The sequence below is a fragment of the Loa loa genome (genome assembly GCF_000183805.2).
Source record: "Loa loa unplaced genomic scaffold supercont3.644, whole genome shotgun sequence".
In the NCBI taxonomy this organism is placed as follows: domain Eukaryota; kingdom Metazoa; phylum Nematoda; class Chromadorea; order Rhabditida; family Onchocercidae; genus Loa; species Loa loa.
Genome location: NW_018108824.1, coordinates 1464 through 21747, shown reverse-complemented (window position 1 = coordinate 21747; position 20284 = coordinate 1464). Strand labels below are relative to the sequence as shown.

The 20284-nt window shown below is 33.2% G+C and overlaps 2 protein-coding genes across 2 annotated transcripts; one reads left to right on the top strand and one right to left on the bottom strand.

Moving 5' to 3' along the window:
* Positions 1 to 367: 367 nt before the first annotated feature.
* Positions 368 to 3910, bottom strand: LOAG_05097 (PCI domain-containing protein; the record flags this gene model as incomplete). Its single annotated transcript, XM_003140634.2, has 11 exons — positions 368 to 534; positions 817 to 894; positions 1240 to 1368; positions 1604 to 1762; positions 1836 to 1976; positions 2311 to 2424; positions 2494 to 2634; positions 2808 to 2900; positions 3086 to 3289; positions 3573 to 3659; positions 3818 to 3910. Coding segments are annotated over 11 exons (1404 nt in total), but the record flags the coding sequence as incomplete, so codon positions are not given.
* A 583-nt stretch (positions 3911 to 4493) lies between these two features.
* Positions 4494 to 19501, top strand: LOAG_05096 (hypothetical protein; the record flags this gene model as incomplete). The annotated part of the gene is made up of 40 exons (XM_003140633.1): positions 4494 to 4595; positions 4875 to 4990; positions 5187 to 5326; positions 5767 to 5856; positions 6106 to 6229; positions 6300 to 6423; positions 6704 to 6799; positions 7135 to 7243; positions 7534 to 7754; positions 7894 to 8022; positions 8188 to 8308; positions 8526 to 8753; positions 9041 to 9108; positions 9207 to 9326; positions 9617 to 9820; positions 9998 to 10125; positions 10473 to 10649; positions 10891 to 11077; positions 11366 to 11526; positions 11867 to 12026; positions 12233 to 12447; positions 12726 to 12907; positions 13209 to 13354; positions 13530 to 13634; positions 13833 to 13917; positions 14238 to 14365; positions 14516 to 14626; positions 14765 to 14886; positions 14997 to 15084; positions 15441 to 15583; positions 15692 to 15765; positions 16151 to 16326; positions 16553 to 16709; positions 17146 to 17270; positions 17449 to 17535; positions 17704 to 17857; positions 18234 to 18331; positions 18552 to 18773; positions 19134 to 19273; positions 19354 to 19501. The coding sequence occupies 40 exons, from the start codon at positions 4494 to 4496 to the stop codon at positions 19499 to 19501; spliced, it is 5511 nt and encodes a 1836-aa protein (XP_003140681.1).
* Positions 19502 to 20284: the final 783 nt, after the last annotated feature.

The following is a 20284-nucleotide window of genomic DNA, read 5'->3' as shown; positions in this document are numbered from 1 at the left end:
TGTATTATAAAGAAAAAAAAATAAATATATATATATATATATATATATATGTATATACATATATATATATACATATAGAATAGTTTAACAGAGTTAGCACGTAATCTTCATTTCAAATTAAAAAAAAGTATATTTTCTAATGCTAGAGAAAAAAAAAGTATATTTCCTAATGCCAGAAAATTCAATTTTTTTCGTATTTACAAAGTTAAATACAAAGTTGGCAAATCGGGAGAAGCAATAGGAAAAGAAAAAAATTAATTTGTACAACCCAGTACTGCAATAATTTTAATTATGTTTGATCTGTGATAGTTGTTATTATAAAAAGGATAAAAAATAAACAAATAGAAAAAAGGAAAAACAAACAATAACCTTATTAAGAATATCGGTAAGCTTTCGTACCGAACTAGCCCACTGATCCAATTGTTCAATATTAGCTTTTCGAGCTCGCAAATTCACAACCTTTGCTGGGCGGTGAATTTTTGCATCAGGAATTGCACCCGTAACAATGAGATTGCATAAAAAACTTTCCATTTCCTTGAATTATTCAAAAAATATTAGAGTATATAGAATCACCTTTTAATTTATTAGCAAAACGTATAATGGCAAATCAGAACCTCATTTTACAGTGCAATTTTCATCATAAGAAAAATTACAAACTAGATTTTCATTAATCAGAATTCCATACAACTCATAAATTATTCCAGTTTCGAAACATTTCAATTATCATAACATCTCATTTTTTACTGCAGAACATTTGCAAATTTGGAACTGCATAAATCAAGCACGATTCTCAAATCCATTCACATATAGACCTACCTCAACTGGATAATCAAGTAATTCGGCCATACGCGCAAATGTTATTTTGGTATAGTATTTCGCAATCATGCGCATATTCTGCAGAAAATATAAGTTTCTTTAAGAAAAATTTTTTTTAAATTTGTTTCAAGAGAGTTTAGATTACGGACTGTCTTACGATCAAGCTAACAGACACAAATATGGCGCGAAAATAAAAGTGAATATCAAAGTTTCTGCATGATAGATAACAGCAAGCGATGTGCAAAGTTTTCACTGATATCTGTTATATACTTTTATAATAATAAATTATTTTTGGTCCTCAATTATTGTCCTTTTATAAAAGTGTCACTCATTTGTTTTCGGCCTTAAAAAACTAAGCATGATATTTCCACAGAAAAATTAAAACGTAAAAAAAAAAAAAATAGCAAGCTATAAGGCACTTACATGTTCACCAACACGAGTGTGTAAATCGGACCAGCGCTTATTTCCACTTTCACTACGATCGAGGACATCGGTCGCTTTGCTGGTCGAGATACCATCACGTAAGAGTTTTTCATATTTACTTATTGTTTTCTGTAAGTACCTAACACATTACAGATTAACGTCTGGTGCATAGCGATGTAGTATGAGATGTCTAACATTATTCATTATTTCGGAACATTGTAAAGAATGCTCAAGTCACTAAGAAATCCTCATATATCTACAGCTAAACAGATAAAGAATGTAGCACATAAAAGAATATTTCCCTTCAATAAATCCCTAGAAGTAAAATACCAAATAATTATTTTTTTTAACAGTTCATACATACTTTCCATGAAATTAATTCCTGATTAATAAATAGTTCAAGAAGTGAATTGTATTCCGGAATAAGTTCTAGCTGCCGTCCTTCATGAATACGATGTAGCAAATCCCACTGTTCATTGTTATGTGGAGAGAGCAACACATATAGAACAATGCATTTAAGAATCTGAAAAAAAAAGAAAACGACAACATATCAGATCCGGAAAAGCCATATTCCCAATGCTTGGACGAAAACTGACCTGTTTTGATTTTTCCTGATCAGCCTGCACACAAGGTGAATCTAAAACAGCTCGATAATACCTGCATACGTCCAGATAAGCACTTTCGTGCAAACCAATTTTGATCATTAGATCATAATACTTCAGTTTCAGTTCTTGCACCTTAAAATAAAGCCTTGAATTACTTCAACAGGGATGCTCTGCGGAAAAAAAAAATGCACGACACCTATAGTAAAAGCCGTCTGAGATTTATGCAAAGTTCAGAAGCATCCAACTTGATTCAATAATGATAAGGATGATCTAAACTTCCTTACTGATGAAAACGCGACATCCACCAACTTCTATGCAAAAATACTTACATCTGCCTCTCAGCTCGTACTGCCCCGTTATCGTAACAAGGTGGTGAAAATATACTTCACGATATTATTGAAAATATGGACAATAAACGTCGCTAAGATAGGCAAAATTCCAAATACGGTTCTGTTGGAAAATTTACCTCTTCCGATTTGTTTTCAAAAAAACGAGTGGAGACCTTCTTGCATAAAATTGATGCACGAATAAAATCCTTCTTCAATACACACAGGCGCATTTGCTCTAAGATAAATTCTACCTAAAAAAAAAAGTGAATGAGAAGAGAAAGACCCAAAAGCAAAATTCTAATCCAAAAGAGAGAACTTACTTTCTCTTTTAGTTCCATAGAACCGTAAGTCTCCACTTGCAGCTCGAGAAGCATTGTCGTCGCTTCATCAAGCTTACCTTCCGACTCGAGTTTCTTCACAAGACGACTGGTCAGCCTGGCTCGTTCAACTTCGACATAGATCTAGAACCAGTTTAAACAACAAAAAAAGAAAAAGAAATCATGCATAACCGTCACGTAAGACGGTCTTCCATAATGTAAATCCCAATCACTACTGTTCTTGCTGACGTATTTTTCGAATTTGAAACAAACACCGGCCTTCTGTAAAAACGAAAAGTGAAGGCTTTGAAGGATACCTTTCCAGCAGTAACATTCCTTAATGTTTCGATGAGTTTATCACGAATCTGCTCATTTGGTGCTTTTTCAATCATATCACAACAATCGCGTATCTGAAATAACATATTAAACAACTCCTGATCTCTTAGATTATGAATGAAAAAAGTGAAGGCCAATTTCGATCTCCTTCTATCTTTTGAAGATGCTTTTTTTCTTCAATCACTTCATAACACCGTGCACTTGAAATAACAAACAAAAATCGTTACTCATAAACATAGGTAGAGATATAAATTCAAACCATTTTTGCTATTGCTTGTTTGATTATTGAACGTTTTTTAGATAACATCAGAATAGTATCATTTAATAGCGTCCAGTCGTCTCCATCAAAGCAGAGCTTAACCATATGTTGAACAATACGCGTATTTGATTTCATATCTGATCCAAGTCTTGTTGACTTCTCCAAACTTGACAATAAATCTAGCGCTGCTGGCACATTACCACTCTGCAACTTATTTTTGTCACCCTTCCTATAAATCTCATAAAATCAGCTTTACAACTTAATCCATTTATCAGCAAAAATGTTTTCTAAATAAAACACCCCTTTTAAATAAATGCTCCATATATCGTCGGTACTAAATATGCTGCTGCCAGCCTCATATAACGATGAGTTTTTGTGGATACTATTATTACATTGATCTTTGGTAATTAACAGATAATAAGTGAAATGCAAAATAACTACTCAGAATAGAGAATAATTTAAATGAATAATTCAAACAGCAGGCAACCTTAGCAATAGCATCAGCTTTAGCTAAAGCTTCATCAGTCTGTTCCGTATAATCCACTTCCATTTTGAAAAGCCGTCCATCCCCTTCCTGCAATAATTTTATTTAATAAATAGTAAAAAATTTTAAATTGAAAATTATTTCATCTTAATGCTTCTCGTAATTAGCTATTTCAATTAACTAATATTCATTTCTAACAGTAGTAATATTCTAGAAATGCTGAATATTATCGGAAGAAATTTGATAACCTGAACAGCTAAATTAGCGTAATAATTATTAGATTGAGATGATGATAATTTCGAGTTATCCGAGCGTACTGGAGAAACTTTGCGTCCTTCCATTCCTATAAAATGAGAGGATATTATTGCACTAAAGCATCCATTAAGTAGTACGAGAAGTCACGTAAGTATAATTACGTCAAATACTTAGGTAAGAATTCACCGTGAGTATTTACTCGTTCAGAAGTACATGAAACGTTATCTGTTCTCACGGGAATTACTTCCAACTAATGCCACGATCTCTAATTGATACTTTTTCATCCACACTATCGATATGCTAGGATGACTAAAACAGTGTATCGTAGGAGTCGAGGACGTTATGACATTCGATATCCTACAACTTAAGTTCTGTTGACTGTTTCCGTCGGACAATTTCCATATATAGATGAAGCTGTTTAGCAAATTTTCACAATACTTTGATTAATTTCATTGGTTCAGAATGTTAATAAAATCAAAAAATGTTAACCCTTTGATTTTCACTTTCTTTTTCTTACAATTAACTCTATTATATTCAAAATTACATTTACGTCAATTACGTAATACATGTTTAAAGAAGAAAAAGTATGTAAATTCTGGCGCATATACATACGTCTTTTTAAGTTAAGCATGATCAATTCATGGAAGTTTTTCCACTTAATTTTAGGTGATGGTACCAAATCCAGGTGATTCATCGAACGAGTCAACATCGTTAACTAATCAGTCGAAATGTGACGGTAAACTTAACGACAGAATGGATGAACAAGGCTGGGTAATTTTCTTTTTTCGATTATTCCAAAGCACTTAAGCATTGTAAAAGATCCTCAGCAAATACTCTTCTAGCTTCGTTTGATGCCAAGTAAATACTGGATGTATGGCATATAATTTTGATGTCAAGAAGTGTTTAAAAAATAAAAATAAAACTCGGAAAAGTAATGACTAACTAAATTGGTACAGATGTAAACTAAAAGAGACCTTTTATAGATTAGCTAAAAGATTTGCTCTATGAACTTTGTAATTTTCATCGTGACAATCGTCCAGATATTTCTAGGAAGAAGGAAAGATGAATGAGGCAAAGCATTTGAAATTAATTAGCGATGAACTGAAAGCAAAGGGATGTCCTGTGTTTGGTGGCAAATATTGTGATAGATTACCCGCTGATATCAGGTAAAGAGACGTTTCTGTATTTTCTAGAGAAGTAAGGAAAGTTTTCATCTAAAAAACAAATTCTTGCGAAAGAATAATCTATTCTAGTTCAACGCTTCTACAGCATTTCTATACACTATAGTACTCATTTTGAAAAAGATAATCAGTATTGAAAATAATATATCTCTATAATTGAAAAAATGCACCTTAAATTAAGGGAGAAAGCAGGTGCATTAGAAGCGCGACTCGATACTCTCATTAGTGGATCGGTTACTAGTCCGTTCAAGAGTGATACACGTGACGAGCTACGTTTATTGATTGCTCAAGGTTTAACAACCGCCGCTTTCAAAGACAAAAGTATAGGCTAATTTTCCTTCTCACTTTCAGCTTTTTAAAACCGACAGAAGAAAAAAGAAAAAAAAATTTCGGTGTTTGTGAGGAAGCTTAGGGTTGCCGAGTAAATTCATCAATTTAAGCAAATTATTGAGCTATACGATAAAAATCAGTCATTCACTGTAACCTGGAGTTGAACTAGAGGGAAAGATTTGGCTCTTAACAATGCGAATTACTTTCTAAGGTTTCCGTTTGTGATTTTGTTGGGCTATTACCACTAAAACGGAACAGTCCATTGCCTGATGCAATTGAATTTATTTAAAAGAACATAATGGAAAAAAAAACGTAACAGAAGCAGGCAAACTTAAATGAAGTTGAAAATCTGTGATACAACAAAGTTAACTGTATTCGATTTCTGGTGTGTTTTATTTTTTTCATTTCCTTTTATTTTATTTTTTTTTCAGTGAAAAAATACGACTTTTCCCTGAAATGTAATGCAGTTTGGTCAGCTGATGCTATTGCATATCGGTGCAACACATGCGCATTCAATCCATGTATCATTTATATGCTTTTGAAAATTTTCTGTTGGTTAATTAAGTGATAGATTAAATGAAATATCCAACGAATCTACAGAGAGTCTAGTCCAAACATGTGGATTTAGTGGATTATATCCAATATTCGTCATTATTAGACATGTTTCACAGAGCAGTCAAATAGTCCCAGAATGAAATCAAGTTTTTGTTTTTCTTAAATATTCTCATTGAAATGAATTGCAAACAATGAGTTCAAGAAAACATTTTCAGGCATGTCTTTATGTAGTAGTTGCTTCAAGAATTCAAACCATGATGGGCATGATTTCAATCGTTTCTTTTCACAAGCTGGAGGCGCTTGTGATTGTGGGAATGTGGATGTTCTAAAAGAGTCGGGGTATTTCTTCAACTGATTTCCCTTACATTAAAAATAATTGATATCAAAGATCTACATTAGTTTGTTATAGGTTCTGCTTTCGACATGGACCAAATGCATGCCGTCCACCGATCCCTTCTCCGAATATTGTTTCATTGGGAGAATTCATTATCCCGAAACTCTTTGTTCGGTTATTCCTGTGTTTTCGAGGTTGGGTAGGTTAACTTTTGTTTTCTTTCCCAATTTTAACTTAAGGCATGCTACCATCCGTATTAATTTTAATCAGGAATATTAAAAATTGAAATGTTGAGCTAGGTTACATGTGCAGGTTGTGGTTCTAAAGCACTGTTATTACTCTTTTCTTTTTTTTTTTTTTTAAACCAGAATATTCTTTTACTCAAACGGAAATAAGTGAACAATTTAAAGAAGTGTAGCTAAATCAAAATAGAAAGAAAAAGTATAAAACACTTTTTTGCACTCCTTTTTTATCTATAGAAGAAGCAGTACAACGCTTGCAACGATGGTTCTATCAGGGAAAGTTTCAGTAATCATCTTGTTAATCGAGCACGTATTTTGATTGAACTAATTCAGGTTTTTTCATTATTTTAATTGGAAAGTTTTTGATTCAATCTCTAATTTTCAGCATTCATCCAACCGCTCCCTCAATGTTCAGTGTTGTGAAATGTAGCAAAATATAATCACTAATAGCTAAATCGAGAGTATAATTTTACTGAATGGTTTAGTCTTCTATTGGTCTGCTGCAGTGGGTGGCATCGACACGTTCTAAGTACTGTCCTGCTATCATATTCTTCACCAAATAACTGGATTATCTGATAATTCTTTGATAATCCTGACTGATTTGGTACTGTCGGAATGTAAACAATGTTCTGTTTTGCTTTTAATACCAGAATTTCATTTACATTTAGGAGTTGGTTGACTATGGTGGTCCAATCCGTGACGTCATCATCGGGAATTTGCTTGATCGACAGTTATATCACGATTTAAATAAGCGCAATGCTGATGATGATATTAGAGGTAGAAATTTGCTGTTCGATTCACTGATCACTCGAATAATCCTTATAGTTATTCTAAGAGTAGTTCCGAATTGTTGGAGAGACTTCACGAGTTCTGAGCTTCGTTTTCACTTTATCCTCCCTCGCTTCGCATCTAACGCACTTCATATTTTATGTGTTCCAGTCGTTGATTAGAATCGTATACCTGTCGAAAAAACTAAAATGCAAAGTAGATAATAAATACATTTGTTTCTCCGTCGATTAATCGAATAGCACTTATTCATAGCATCATGAAACTGATTATATTTCCAGATCATAATCGCACTCCTGATTTTTCCTTGGATTGGCGAACACGTGGTTTGTTTCTAGAAGATCTCCAGTCCTTGAAACCAATTAATAATTCAAGTCAGATTAATGGCTGCTATGAGCCGGAATGTCTGTTGGACGAGTTGATATTTTGGATGGTCCGGCTCGTATTTCCTCAGATAATAATCAATCTATGTCTAAGCTTGCTATCGGATGTCAATTACAGGGTTTGGCTTATTTTTTTTTTTGAATTTTTTTAAAATGATTTCTTCATTTTCCTCATGAAGAAAATATGAAGCGCATTTGAAAATTGTAATTCTCGGTTTCAAGATAATTAAAATCTTGCAAATTTGGATAAAGTTTCAGGATGTTTTTGCGAAACGGTTTTTCTCGTTATATTTTTGCATAGCTGAAATTTTAGTTGATTTATCCAAATGTGAGGGTGATAGCGCTATATATGCTGTTGGTAGCCGTATTATACACATTTCTGTACAGGTGCTTGAGCTTGGCTTCATTCTTTTCATATTATGAAAAATTTTTTTGTGGCGTACAGCTGAAGTTTTATTTAAAAAAAGTAAACTTCAAGTTCAGCAACTTTAGATTTACATTATCAGATTTTAGTATACTTAACTTCAATTTGATCAAACTTTTGCTTTGCAGATTCTTTCCAGTGAAGCTCAATGTCTTAAATTAGATGATGAAATCAACCTTAAAGATAAGATCATTTCAAGTACTTATAGTGTTATAAAAACCGGTGTTCAAAAATCTACAATAACGCAAGGTTTTACTTTTACCCTGTAACAGAAGTAGTTTGAACATGTTTGGTGAATATAAATATGTCTTGAAAGATTTGACTAAGCTTATTTCAGCTTTCATTGTATCATATTAAACATTCTAAAGTACTGGGAAGCACTCATAACATTCCGCTGAGCACTTGAAGGTATGGAATTTATGTTCATGAACAATTTATTTTATCGCGTAAGATTCTATATTTTTAGCATGTGAATATTTCTATCAAAATACACCACCGCCGACTAGCGACGACAAATTGTTCAAATGGCTTGTATATTCTGTGGGTGATGCTAATCAACCGTTACGGAAAGCTTCATACTGGACGCTCGTTAGTGATTTGCAGAATTTGTTAACACATGGAGAAATTGCACGACGATTTTTCCGTGACCAGAAAAGCATGAGAAATTATATGGCTTTAATAGCACCTATGCAAGGTATTTATCTGCAATCATATCAATTTTACAGAGAATCACTAAATTTGGGTTATAAAATATGGAAAGATAGAAAAATATGAATATTAAAATGAAAAATATAAAGCAACGTCAGAAAATCATCTTGAAATAAGTTGAAACATGATAGCTGCAAAATATAAGAAATCAAGTGTGCACAAGTTAAATTGATTGCAATAAGTTAACATTGATTACTGTTTTAAAATTCGTCAACTTTTTTTTCTGCTATATTGATTATAAAATAATGTGAAACAAAAATGTCGTAAGTTTAGGGATGAATCTGAATTATCGAATAATCGCTGGTAACCATCTGGAATATGACACCACTCATCCATATCAGGTACTGCTGTGTATACTTCCCATAGCTAATTATGATTCTTGATGGCACTGCTTTATGAATCAAGTGTTTCACTTACATTTCTATCAGATTTATTGCAGTTAGCATTTCATCTTGAATGGGAAGTCTCAGCTGTGAATATGTTCAATACTTTAGCTGCATTGACGGTCGAAACAGATTGCATGGATATCTATCTTCTTCAGTGGAAAACCATTTTAGAGGTTGCTCAATTTCAAAGGAATTCCGCTCTTTCTACGATTATGATAAGCTGATCAAGTTTAAAATTATTTGATATAGCATGTTATTTATTGTTTTACTGCTGCACAGCGGATACGATCACATATTATCCTTTCGAAATGAAGTTACGATTCCAGTTCATACTTCATTGGTGATTCGGACCGTCAACATCTAAGCAGCACGTGCTAGGGTTGGGTCGTGTTTGACTTAATTTTAAACTATTAATTATTAGTTGCTGAAGTCTGCATCACTTCACACATTTGTTGGATTGAAGGAATGGTTCAGCGCTATTGGTTTAACAAAGAACGATGTATGTGTTCAGCCGTACTGCGTGAGTTATCATATCCCACTACACAGGCATTTATCTGCTGGTATTTTGCGCTGCATTGAATTACCAGCATTTATTTCTTCCCTGGACATCATTATTGAAGATGAAGCGTTTCTGCGCAAAATCCTTTTTCATCCATTGAGGATACAGGTTAGCTTCTCATGTCCCTCCTCCTTGTCTTTTTGTGATAATAACCTATCTTTACTAGTTAACTGTTAAATCTGGCTTTTAAACTTGAGAAAATATGCAACTATAAGAAAAAGTTGAAGTGCAAGCTTTGGTAATGTCAGGCTTCAAGTATGTGCTATTTTTCGTTGAATCTTTCAGGTATGTCGCGCAGAAACGTCAGCTGGTATGTGGGCAAGGAACGGTAATGCGGTTCGAAATCAATCATTTTATTATGCACAAACGAATTATAACATTGCTTTTATGGACTGCGATATAACACTGATTAGGTTAGCGTTTTCGATAAAATCAAATACTATTCCTGCTTTTCTTTTTTTTTTTTTTGTTTTTATGTAACTTTATACAGAAAATATGATTGGCTCCTCCATTCTTATCAGCTATTTTTCACTCCGTCATTCCTTTAATATCTTTGATTGATTTATTTAAGTCGAATTAAATGGAAAATTGATGAAATTGACCCTATTGGTATTAAGCAGTTTTTATGCTTCTTTGCTATTTTCATAGTTTTTGGTATGTGTAGACATATTTTTATTTATTAAGGGAATTATGGATATAAGATGATAAAGAGATCGATGAAAAAGAAATTTGCGTCTAAATTCCATATTAAATATTTTAGATTTGTAGCGTGCTTTATTGATACTGAATGGTTCATGGAAGTTATTACTACTGCTTTTTATTTGGATGATTGCTTGGCGCTTTGCGGTCTTCTTCCCGACGATGTTGTTCTCCCGGAGAAAAGATGGGTAGTCACACGCAAGGAATGGGTAGATTTTCTAGTTGACGGTATTTTAAGGTTGGCTTTTACAATTTTTTATTACTTTTCTATATTTCATTATGATTAGGATTTTGGTCCTTGTTTGTTATTAGTTTAAACGATCAGTATCATTCGATATGCATTACTGAATAATCCAGATTTTTAAGGAATGTCGCAAAGCCAATCATATATAGTAACTATGGCAGAATTAAAATGTCGAAGACATATCCATAATAGATGTTTGGGATATCAATTATTCTAATATGCTCTTTTTTGCAAGATTGCTCTTGGATATTTTGGTTATAAGATGGAATATCCACGGAAATATTTCGAATAATCTAGAGAATGAAATTGTTGCTGCGCTTGCAGTTAGCGATCTGACCCATTCGAAATTAAAAGCAGCAATTCCCGAGAGAGGAAGCCGACCATTTGTTGATGACAAAACATTTGACAGTGTGTTAGAAAAGGTTTGCGCTGTAGGGCTTCAAATATTGCTGCTGTAATATTATCGGAAATTCTCTTTTTTCTGCTAAAGCTTTTAATTAGTTAATACTCCAGCAAAAGTTTGCAAAACCAGTGAGTATTTTTGACCAAATTATCCTTTCACAAACGTCTTGAAGTTCAAAGTGTTTCATTTCAATTTCCTGCCTTCGTAATTCATTGTCGTTCCATTCTCTAGGTGTTTAGCTTAAGTTTTTACAAGCGTTTTTCCTTTTACAACCATTCTAGATTATGGATTTTTCGTTTTACTTCAGCTGGCAGTGTACTGTGAACCTGATCAAGGAAGTCATATTGAACAAGGAGTTTACATGTTGACAACAGAATCGTGGCAAACTCTGTTCGACCCCGTATTTTGCAGAATGCGAACAACTAGTCCACGTGAATACAATGATGCACTGATGCGCTCCGAAAATATGTAATATTTATAAATTCCTGAAATTTAATAGTTCAGAAATCATCAAAAATCCGCCCAGCGTACAGATTATAGAAAATATTTCGACACCAATACCTTAAACTTCAACCGGATCCATCCGATCATTAGTTCGGACTTCCAGAATGAGTCACAAGGTATTGGCTGCCATGCCTCCTTTTTGATCTTTCTATTAGTAAAGTCGTAGGTGATTTGGACTACCAACTTTTAGTAGTGGTAGGCGAAAAAAAATTCTCGTTTTTCAGGAGCGGGAAGTTTTTTAACCCTAAATCGAATGTTTCATCAGTTTAACAGATTTGACTGCATCTCTTGAAAATTTATTCAGTGAACGCAGTTTACCGAAGCACTCAACGATTACTCGTTCTGGTGATCACCTGTGGATTCCTTATCGTCTTTGTTCATTTGATAACATTTGGACAATGCGTTGTGCGAGATTTCTTATTACACCATCGTTTTTCGACCTGTTGCATAGGATTTTATATGCTGTGAGTTGATTTCCAACTTTTCACTTTTATTCAGGCAATTAGTAATATTTGTTAATGTTGAAATTGGAAATCGCAAAAGATAAAGTTATGCTGTAGTCAGTGAATGTTATGATAATGCTTCGATATCTAAGAAACATAGCTAAGAAACTAGAAATTAACAGAGACCAGTGAATAATTTTAACTTTGATAGAGCATATATATTTCAGTATGTTGAGCAGCAGCAGTTAAACGAAGCAATTTTTCAAACAGCTGTTTATTTTTTGACATTAATGGTAAAGTTTGTTACGTCAGAACAGTTTTCATGCCTTACTACGGAAAAATCGAAGTTACCATCGTCTGTGCAAGAAACATTAAGTATTCAGAGAAATCCTGTTTCTACTCTTCTCTCAGTGTTCACCGATTTTGCAGACACTGGAGAAAGGTAGTTATTATTTGGTTTATTTCAACAGAATGTTCTTGAATTTAAAATTAGAAATGGATTTAAAATTGATTGTTAGCATGGAATTGCAGTTTTACTTTCTCTTTGTAGCAAAATTTACTTTCACCTGGTGTTCAGTAGTTCACAGAATTCAGGATTTTCGACATAAAATATTATCTTTTGTTTGAGGAACTCTAATTCAATTTTTCTTTGAATTGCTTGGGAAAATTCGAATTTTGAAGAATTTTCTATTTCTTGATATGTGTTACACTATTTTACAGGCAAGTACCATCAGTAATTACACTTCTTTTGAAATATTTGCGCAGAATGAATGGCGAAAATGCTATTAGCGTTGAATATGATCATTTGCTGGTTCAGTATATTTCCAAGCAATTAAATCTAGATCCTTTATTGTTGGATTACATTTCGGGTTATGCTATCGATTACATCGGGCGTCTTTTCTGTTTGCTCTATCATAGGTACGTCCACTTTGTTCATTATTGTTCACCGTCTTTTTTTATGTTCAAACGGCTAATCTTGTTTTTTGTATTTTCTTAGTTCCGGAAATATTTTATTGATAATTTGCAAACTCTCTACCTTGATTTGGGACATTCCTATTCAGAAATCTAAAGCAGTGTAATCGTATCGCTGTTGTACATAACATTTAGTTGATAGGAAAAGGAAGTTTGCTATCTCCGTGGACATATTTACTTTCAACTCATATATTTCAACTTTCACATATTTCAGTTTTTTTTTTTTTTTAGTCTGTAAAAAAGTACAGGAGGTTTTGGATCAGTTCATCAGTGAACATCAGGTGGAAACGCTGAAATCAGACATGCTTCAGGAAAAGGATGATGCTTATTCACCTGCAAAATTGGCTCATCGATCGACTGCAAAACGTCGTCAAGAGGTGTACTTCAAGTCATTGTGCATTTCCGATTACATTTAACACTTTTTGTACCGGTTTGCACTTTTCCTCTTCTGTGATTTAACAATTCAAAAAATTGTTAAAATCAGAAAGAGATTACTTGTCTTTGTATCGTTATGTTAACACTGCATAACATTTCAAACATTTCCTCTTCCAGGCCTTAATGATAGCTCATCAGAAAAAGAACGCTATATTAATGAAGAAGTTGATGGCAATGGAAGGATTAACGCAAACTCAAATGGATGCAATGGATACCACGGAGGTTAAAACTATGTTTCATTGTATAACTAACCGATGTTTCTTATGATTTTTGGAAGATTAATCATATATTGATAACAGTTATTTGAAATGTCACTTCTCGGAGTCTATTTCAAATTAAAGTTGTTTTTTTTTCTTGTCAAATTCCATAAGGTTGTTTCTTCAATTGTGAAAATGCTTTTTTTATACTTTTTTTTTTCAGAATTCGCCAGTGAGACATTACAGATGCCCGATATGCAATGACACAACAGCAAGTACTTTGGCTGATCCAGTTGGACTGATGTCTCGTATAGTTGTTAATTACGGCTCGTTTTCTTTTACTTGAACAGTAATTTTTTCTTGGAAGTCGATCTGCTGTCAGATGTTTCTGAATTTTATTAGAAACACTGTTTCAGGAATAAGTAATATTTTGATTATCCGGTTGGTTGTGTCTTTAGATGTGCAGTTTTGTTTTCCTTAAATTAGATTTCTTGTCATGCATAATTTTAATGACATTTCTACACTTACACATTACCTTACCCTCACTACCTTACTATAGCGGAAATTGGATCTTAAACCGTAATATATTTAACATTTTAAACAATTAATTTAGAAGCGTATATTTTAGCCGTTGAGCACTCTTTACCTGAGGATTGTCCATCATTATCAGTAATGGAAATGGGAGATAAAGGCATACATACGAATCGTATGATGCTGAAGATTTTTAGTGCTTCACGTCGATCTCTTCTTCAGACTGTGAGTTCTGTAAATTTCACGAAATTTGAGTGTACCAAGGCAAAGTAAAGCTTAATTAATTTTGTTCAGTCAATTAGTTCTGTGAAAATACACAAGCTCAGGATTGATTCTATGGAGTTTTGAATTTTCATATTTTTGTTCTTATTGCAGCGCTTCCCGAAATATGCAGATCTTATCCAAGCTCCAACCGGTATTGAAGTTCGTACATGTGGTCATTATGCACATGTCGAATGCTACAAAACATATGTTAAAACGTTGCTTGTTTGTTTTTACTTCATTCAATTTCTCTAATACTGCTCGTAATTTATGAGTTATTTCTTTAGGTGTACATGTTTAGTGTTGTTTTTAAATGAAATGATTCGATAGCAACTATAAAAACTGACTGAAATTTCACTTCAGGAAAGTTCATCATCATCAACTGATCCGCTGGAAGCGCGAATAGAAATTTCATGCCCTGTATGTCGTGCAACAGTTCACACTATACTTCCTTTGGCTCCAGATACTGGCGTTGAAAGAATACGGTCTGTTTGAGACAGCGAATTATTTCTGCGTTCGCTCTATTTCAACTCTTCTTTCAGATTTTCTTTTTTTTTTTTCTTTTTGTTGCTAATTTTTTCTAAACGCGTTACAGATCTGGTATATCCTATCAAAAAAACAATTGTACAGAATTGGTGAAAGAAGTGGAAAGGCTTATAAATAGTGACACCTCTCATATACAGGTGAGTCGGTACATGTCATTTGATGTGATGTGACGCGACTGCATTTCGTATTCTTAGATAGCGGTAGATTAAGGTACTACATATCTCATTAGTCTCTATCGCGCAACATGTGAGGCTTTGTTTTACTTCAGTTTTTTTGAGACTCATGTGCCATAACTTTTAGTTGTTTTTTCTATTATGCATTCCTAGGTCAGTTTCGTATGTTTTTCATGCAGCTGTAAGTACTGTGTGATTTCTTTTACGAGTTCGATAAATCATTGTAACTTCTCTTTATTCTTTGACCATTTCATAACTGGTTTAACATTTAAAGAACTTCTTCGCAGCCTTGTCAAATCTCAAAATTTGACATTTTATAGGGTAATGAAGAAACGAAATTTGTGGCATATCAGCAATTGTTTTTAAATTTTACTTCTCTTTGTCATCAGTGGACATCTTACCGTGGAAATTTCAACGAAAGTACACCAAAAAAAGGCCAAATTTTCGCTTTCGGACTTGCAAAGTGATATCTTAATCATTGATTAGTTTTTTTCCAGTTAATTTGTCATTACGTACTTGAATTCAGCTATTTTTTTAAAATGAGGCTGGTCAATTTTTGATTCTATTGCAGAGGTAACTTGGAACGAAATCTTCTATTATCCGAGTCAAATTTTTCTGATCGTTGTTGCCATGAATTACCAACAGGTTTATTCAGTTCGATGACTTTACTTAAAATATATTTCCATTTAAGTTGCTCTTCATTTGTATGATGTAGAGGGCACCTTTTTGTTAGTGTTAAAGTTTGGTAGAATATCAAGGTGGATGCTTCAAGGAAATACTGTGGTAGATTGCTTAGGGATAACTTACTAAAAAGGAGCTTAGATGAAATAACTAGGTAATCAACATCACAAGTCCTTCGAACATCATAGGGTGACAAATATGACGTGAAATGCAGCTATATTGCCATCGATTAACACGTTAAAAATATATTTGAAAAAGGTCAAAAGATGTTTAGATTCTTAAAAATTCTACAGCATATCTTGCGAATGCAAAGATATTATAGTGGAGCAAAATATATTGTTTGTTATAGAACATATGGTATATGGAGCACGTCATCAAGGCACAAAACGTGATACAAGTTTTATGATCTATCAATGGAGGCAATTGGTTTTCGGATTCGACCAAAAACAGGCACTAGTAGAAACTACTTTGGAAGATAACTATACTCAATATTTTGCGCCAAGTGATTCGGATATTCTAGCATCAGTATGAATTTTTTTTCTTTTTTTGGAAAACTTGCACATACTTTTAACAAATTTATAAATTTATAGTATTTATATCAGGAAATCGATGACGAAAGAATAGGTTTCTAGTGGTCTATATTGGTTAAGGTAGTTTAGTTTTGAGATAATATTTTAAGAATTGTGCCCAACAGTCGTATTTCCTGTACAAATCTGCTTTTTATTCATATTTCAATCCGAGCTAATTTCAGTCCACAGTTGAGGCAAAAGCAGCAAAAATGCGTATGAATCAAGACATTGAACTAGAGACAGGCACTCCAATGGTGCTGTTCGACTTGAAAACAACGCTGATTCGCATTAGTAGTTACATCATCACCAATGATTCCTTGACTAACGAAGATAAGAAAAGTTTGTTATTTTATTACTTCAGTAGTTATTTCAAATCACCGGGTTGACATGGTAACATCAATCATTTTGCAATACTTGTTTGTCCGCTGTAGCGGAACTCCATGTCGGTCTTTTGGAAGCTGGAAATTTCACAATGCAAAATACGAAACTTTTGCATCATATTCAATGGCAGTTAGATTGTCTGTAATCCGGTTGCTTGTTCATAACCGCGATGTTGTTCTCGACTGGTTTTAATCTTCCGGGTCACATTCACCACTTTATGTTAACATTTTTAACTATCATCATTCTTAATTCGTGATTAGATTTTCAGATTAACTTTTTCCAAAGCCTAAAAATTTTTAAAAAAAAATTTTAGGAAAATTAATCTGAACATAACGTCAGTTTGTAAAAATTTTTCTCAATTTTCTACAGATTTTGTTCATTTTCTTATTTTCAGGCTTACTAGCATTTGTTTACCAGGTAGTTCTGTATGCAGGAATTGTTCGTACAGCGATTGTAGCAGCTTTACATATGCCGTTATCACAGCTGAAGCGAACAGAAAGTCTAGAATTCAGTAATGAGGTATTATTAGATTGCATAAGTTCTCGCAATATTCAATTCCATTTCCTTCGCTGATTAAATCGATGCATCTCTCAGCTTGCTTCATTTTTACTCTTTATGGTAAAAGAGAACTCCAAAAGTAATCCATGACTTTTTCCCATTAGAACTTTAAGTGGTAAACTTTCGGAACAGTTTTCAGGTATTTACATTCGCTGTGAAAGGTGTTATAAACAGACTTTTTTCACGTCCTCATCTGAAAGCAGAAAATATTTTGTTGAAAGATGGAGTGAGTTCATTAATAAACTTAACCGATTATTTCTTTATATTTGATCAATGCAGAGTTATGAGTCTGCAATTCGTCTATAACTTTTATCAGGATAAAAAGTTTTTGAAATGGATGGACTAAATATCAAAGATTTTTCAGAATAAATTTTCTAAATTAGGAAAATTTAAGGATGAAGTGGATTTCGAAAAAGCTTTACATTATACCTGTACAGATTTATCTCGTCTTACTACACAATTGTGGCACGAATGTGGTATACATAAATATGATCAAGAATATTGCATTAGTCGTGTAACATTCATGGAAATTTACAAGTTACTGACAAGTATGTCATTATTTTAAAGACAATCTAATACTTTTTTTTGAATAGGATTGACCATCTTACTGCGTATTGCCAGTCAATGATCACATTTCTTTCGTGCTACAGCCATCATTTAACCATTGTCGATGGTATTATCATGTGTTATTGGATATGATAACTGAAGATAGACGGTCCAAGAAAGTTCGCTATAATATTAAGTGCAATGAAAATATATTGATGGTTGAACATTACTGATGTTAATCAAGTTGTTGTTTAACCGAACTTAAAATATTCTGAAATATTTTCATTGACCATGAATTAGAAATTGTCGATTTCCCATAATCACATATCTATATTCTTTTTTCCTTTTTTTAATATATATATATATGAGTACTTACAGATAATAACGAACTTTCCCTTGAGTTCTTACCTCATGTTCATATCGAAAAGTGGGTTGATGCAGTGCTTCGATGGATTACTTGCAAAAATTTCGTGGAGGTATGGATCGTTGCATAATTCTTTGATCATTGAATAGAGCATTGTATATTTCCGGTTCATCCACCAGTATTGATGTGACAGAGAGCTAAATATGATTAATCTCGCTAACTGTTCACCATTATGTCGAATCTTATGTTGAATTATTCCATTTGAAAATTTCAAGTGAAATTTTATCTGTTTAAGGCCAATATTCCGTATGTGTTGTATACTTATATTACAGGACTTACATAAGGAACCATTATCATGGCGTAGGTTCACCCTTCTTACGTTGCCAAAAAGTTACGATGACTTATTTGCTCGATTTTTCGGTTGTTCTTGTGTGGCTTGCGGATTTGTTCCTCGGATGCCATTTATCTGCCTTCTTTGCGGGCAACTCTCGTGCTTGGATAGTTGCTGCACGATATCAGCCAGCGAAACTGTTTCTGCCAACGAAGTGGAGCGAGTACGCATTTTACATTTTAAAAAGAATCTTATTGACATCAAATCAACAAATAGGTATATAAACTATCTAAGGCATGAGTTTTGATTATAAAGCGAATTCTTTTTTCCTAGCTATTATTTCGTTCTAGTATACATTCGTTGCAAAATTTAAAAAACATGTCGTTTACAAAAAGTTCTATCCATTACTGTATGGAGAAAAAGGCACTATGTATTATAGATCTTATTTCTCATCAAAAGAATGTAAGTACCATGGATGGGATAGAATTTTATGTCGAAAACTTCCAGGAGAAAGCGAATTTCAATTAGTGAATAACTATTTGTGACAAATTTTTTATTTAACATTAATTTCACTCAATTTTAGCACGCACTGATTTGTAGCAGTGGTGTAGGATGTTTTTTGTCACTGAATACCTCACTGGTTGTGATAGTTTGTAATCGAAGGGCAGCACTTTGGGGTTCGGTCTACTTAGATGCTCATGGAGAGGAAGATCGTAATTTAAGGTTACTTTGTTTATTATGCTTCATACGTTTTTCTTTGCTTTTCAAAGTATCGAAATCTCAATTTTCTCTTTCCGTTTTAGACGAGGAAAACCATTATTCTTATCGGAACGTCGTTTCGAAAGGTTGAACGCTGACTGGACAATGCAATCATTTGAACATTTAGTCGTGAATTTCTTTAATTTTGACGATCTAATATCTTATCTTCGTGACGCTCATTATGTGCTTTAATAGAGAGCACGCGCACATCGCATCATTTATGCCCTATCAATGTTCGGTGAACTTGAAAATTTTGGCTAACCTTTGAGCTAACTCCTGTAGTTCCATATTAATGTTATAATATGATTGTTTATTCTTTTTTAATCGTTTTTTACTTGTGGTCCCTAGATTTGCAAGCTTGTTGAAGTGTTAGAAAATTCGGAATCGTTTCTTAGAATATTTAACTTTTTTGGTTCATGAACTACTACTTGATGAAAAAAAGCTCAAACACTGAGGAGGGTGGGATGATTTGAAAATTCGGAAAAACGGAACTCTGTTAAGCATGTTTCAGCTTCAAAATTTAAACATGTTAAATAGGAATCTGACCGAAACCACGATAGCAAAACGCTAGAACTGAAGCATATTATACAGACTAATATGATTTAGCGAAAGAACTTCATGCTTTGACTTTAGAATTATTGTAGGATATTTTATTCTTCCTTGTACAAATTGTGTTTAACCATTTTCAATATCCATTTATAAATATTAGTAATTTATATGCTATTTTAGCGTGCGATCATAAATTTTTCTTTGATTATTAGATCTGAAATGGTTGAACGGAAGCTAATTGAGGAAGATCACTTTTGAAATTGGAACTATCTGATTTTATATAGGTTTTTATCGCTTCGAAATCATTTTTTTACCCGGTGTACTGTGTTTTTTTTCTACTAATTCACTGAATACTCTTTAGTATTGCTTTGTATAATTTTCCATTTGAGAAAGGAAAATAATCATTTTTATATTCGGCATATTACA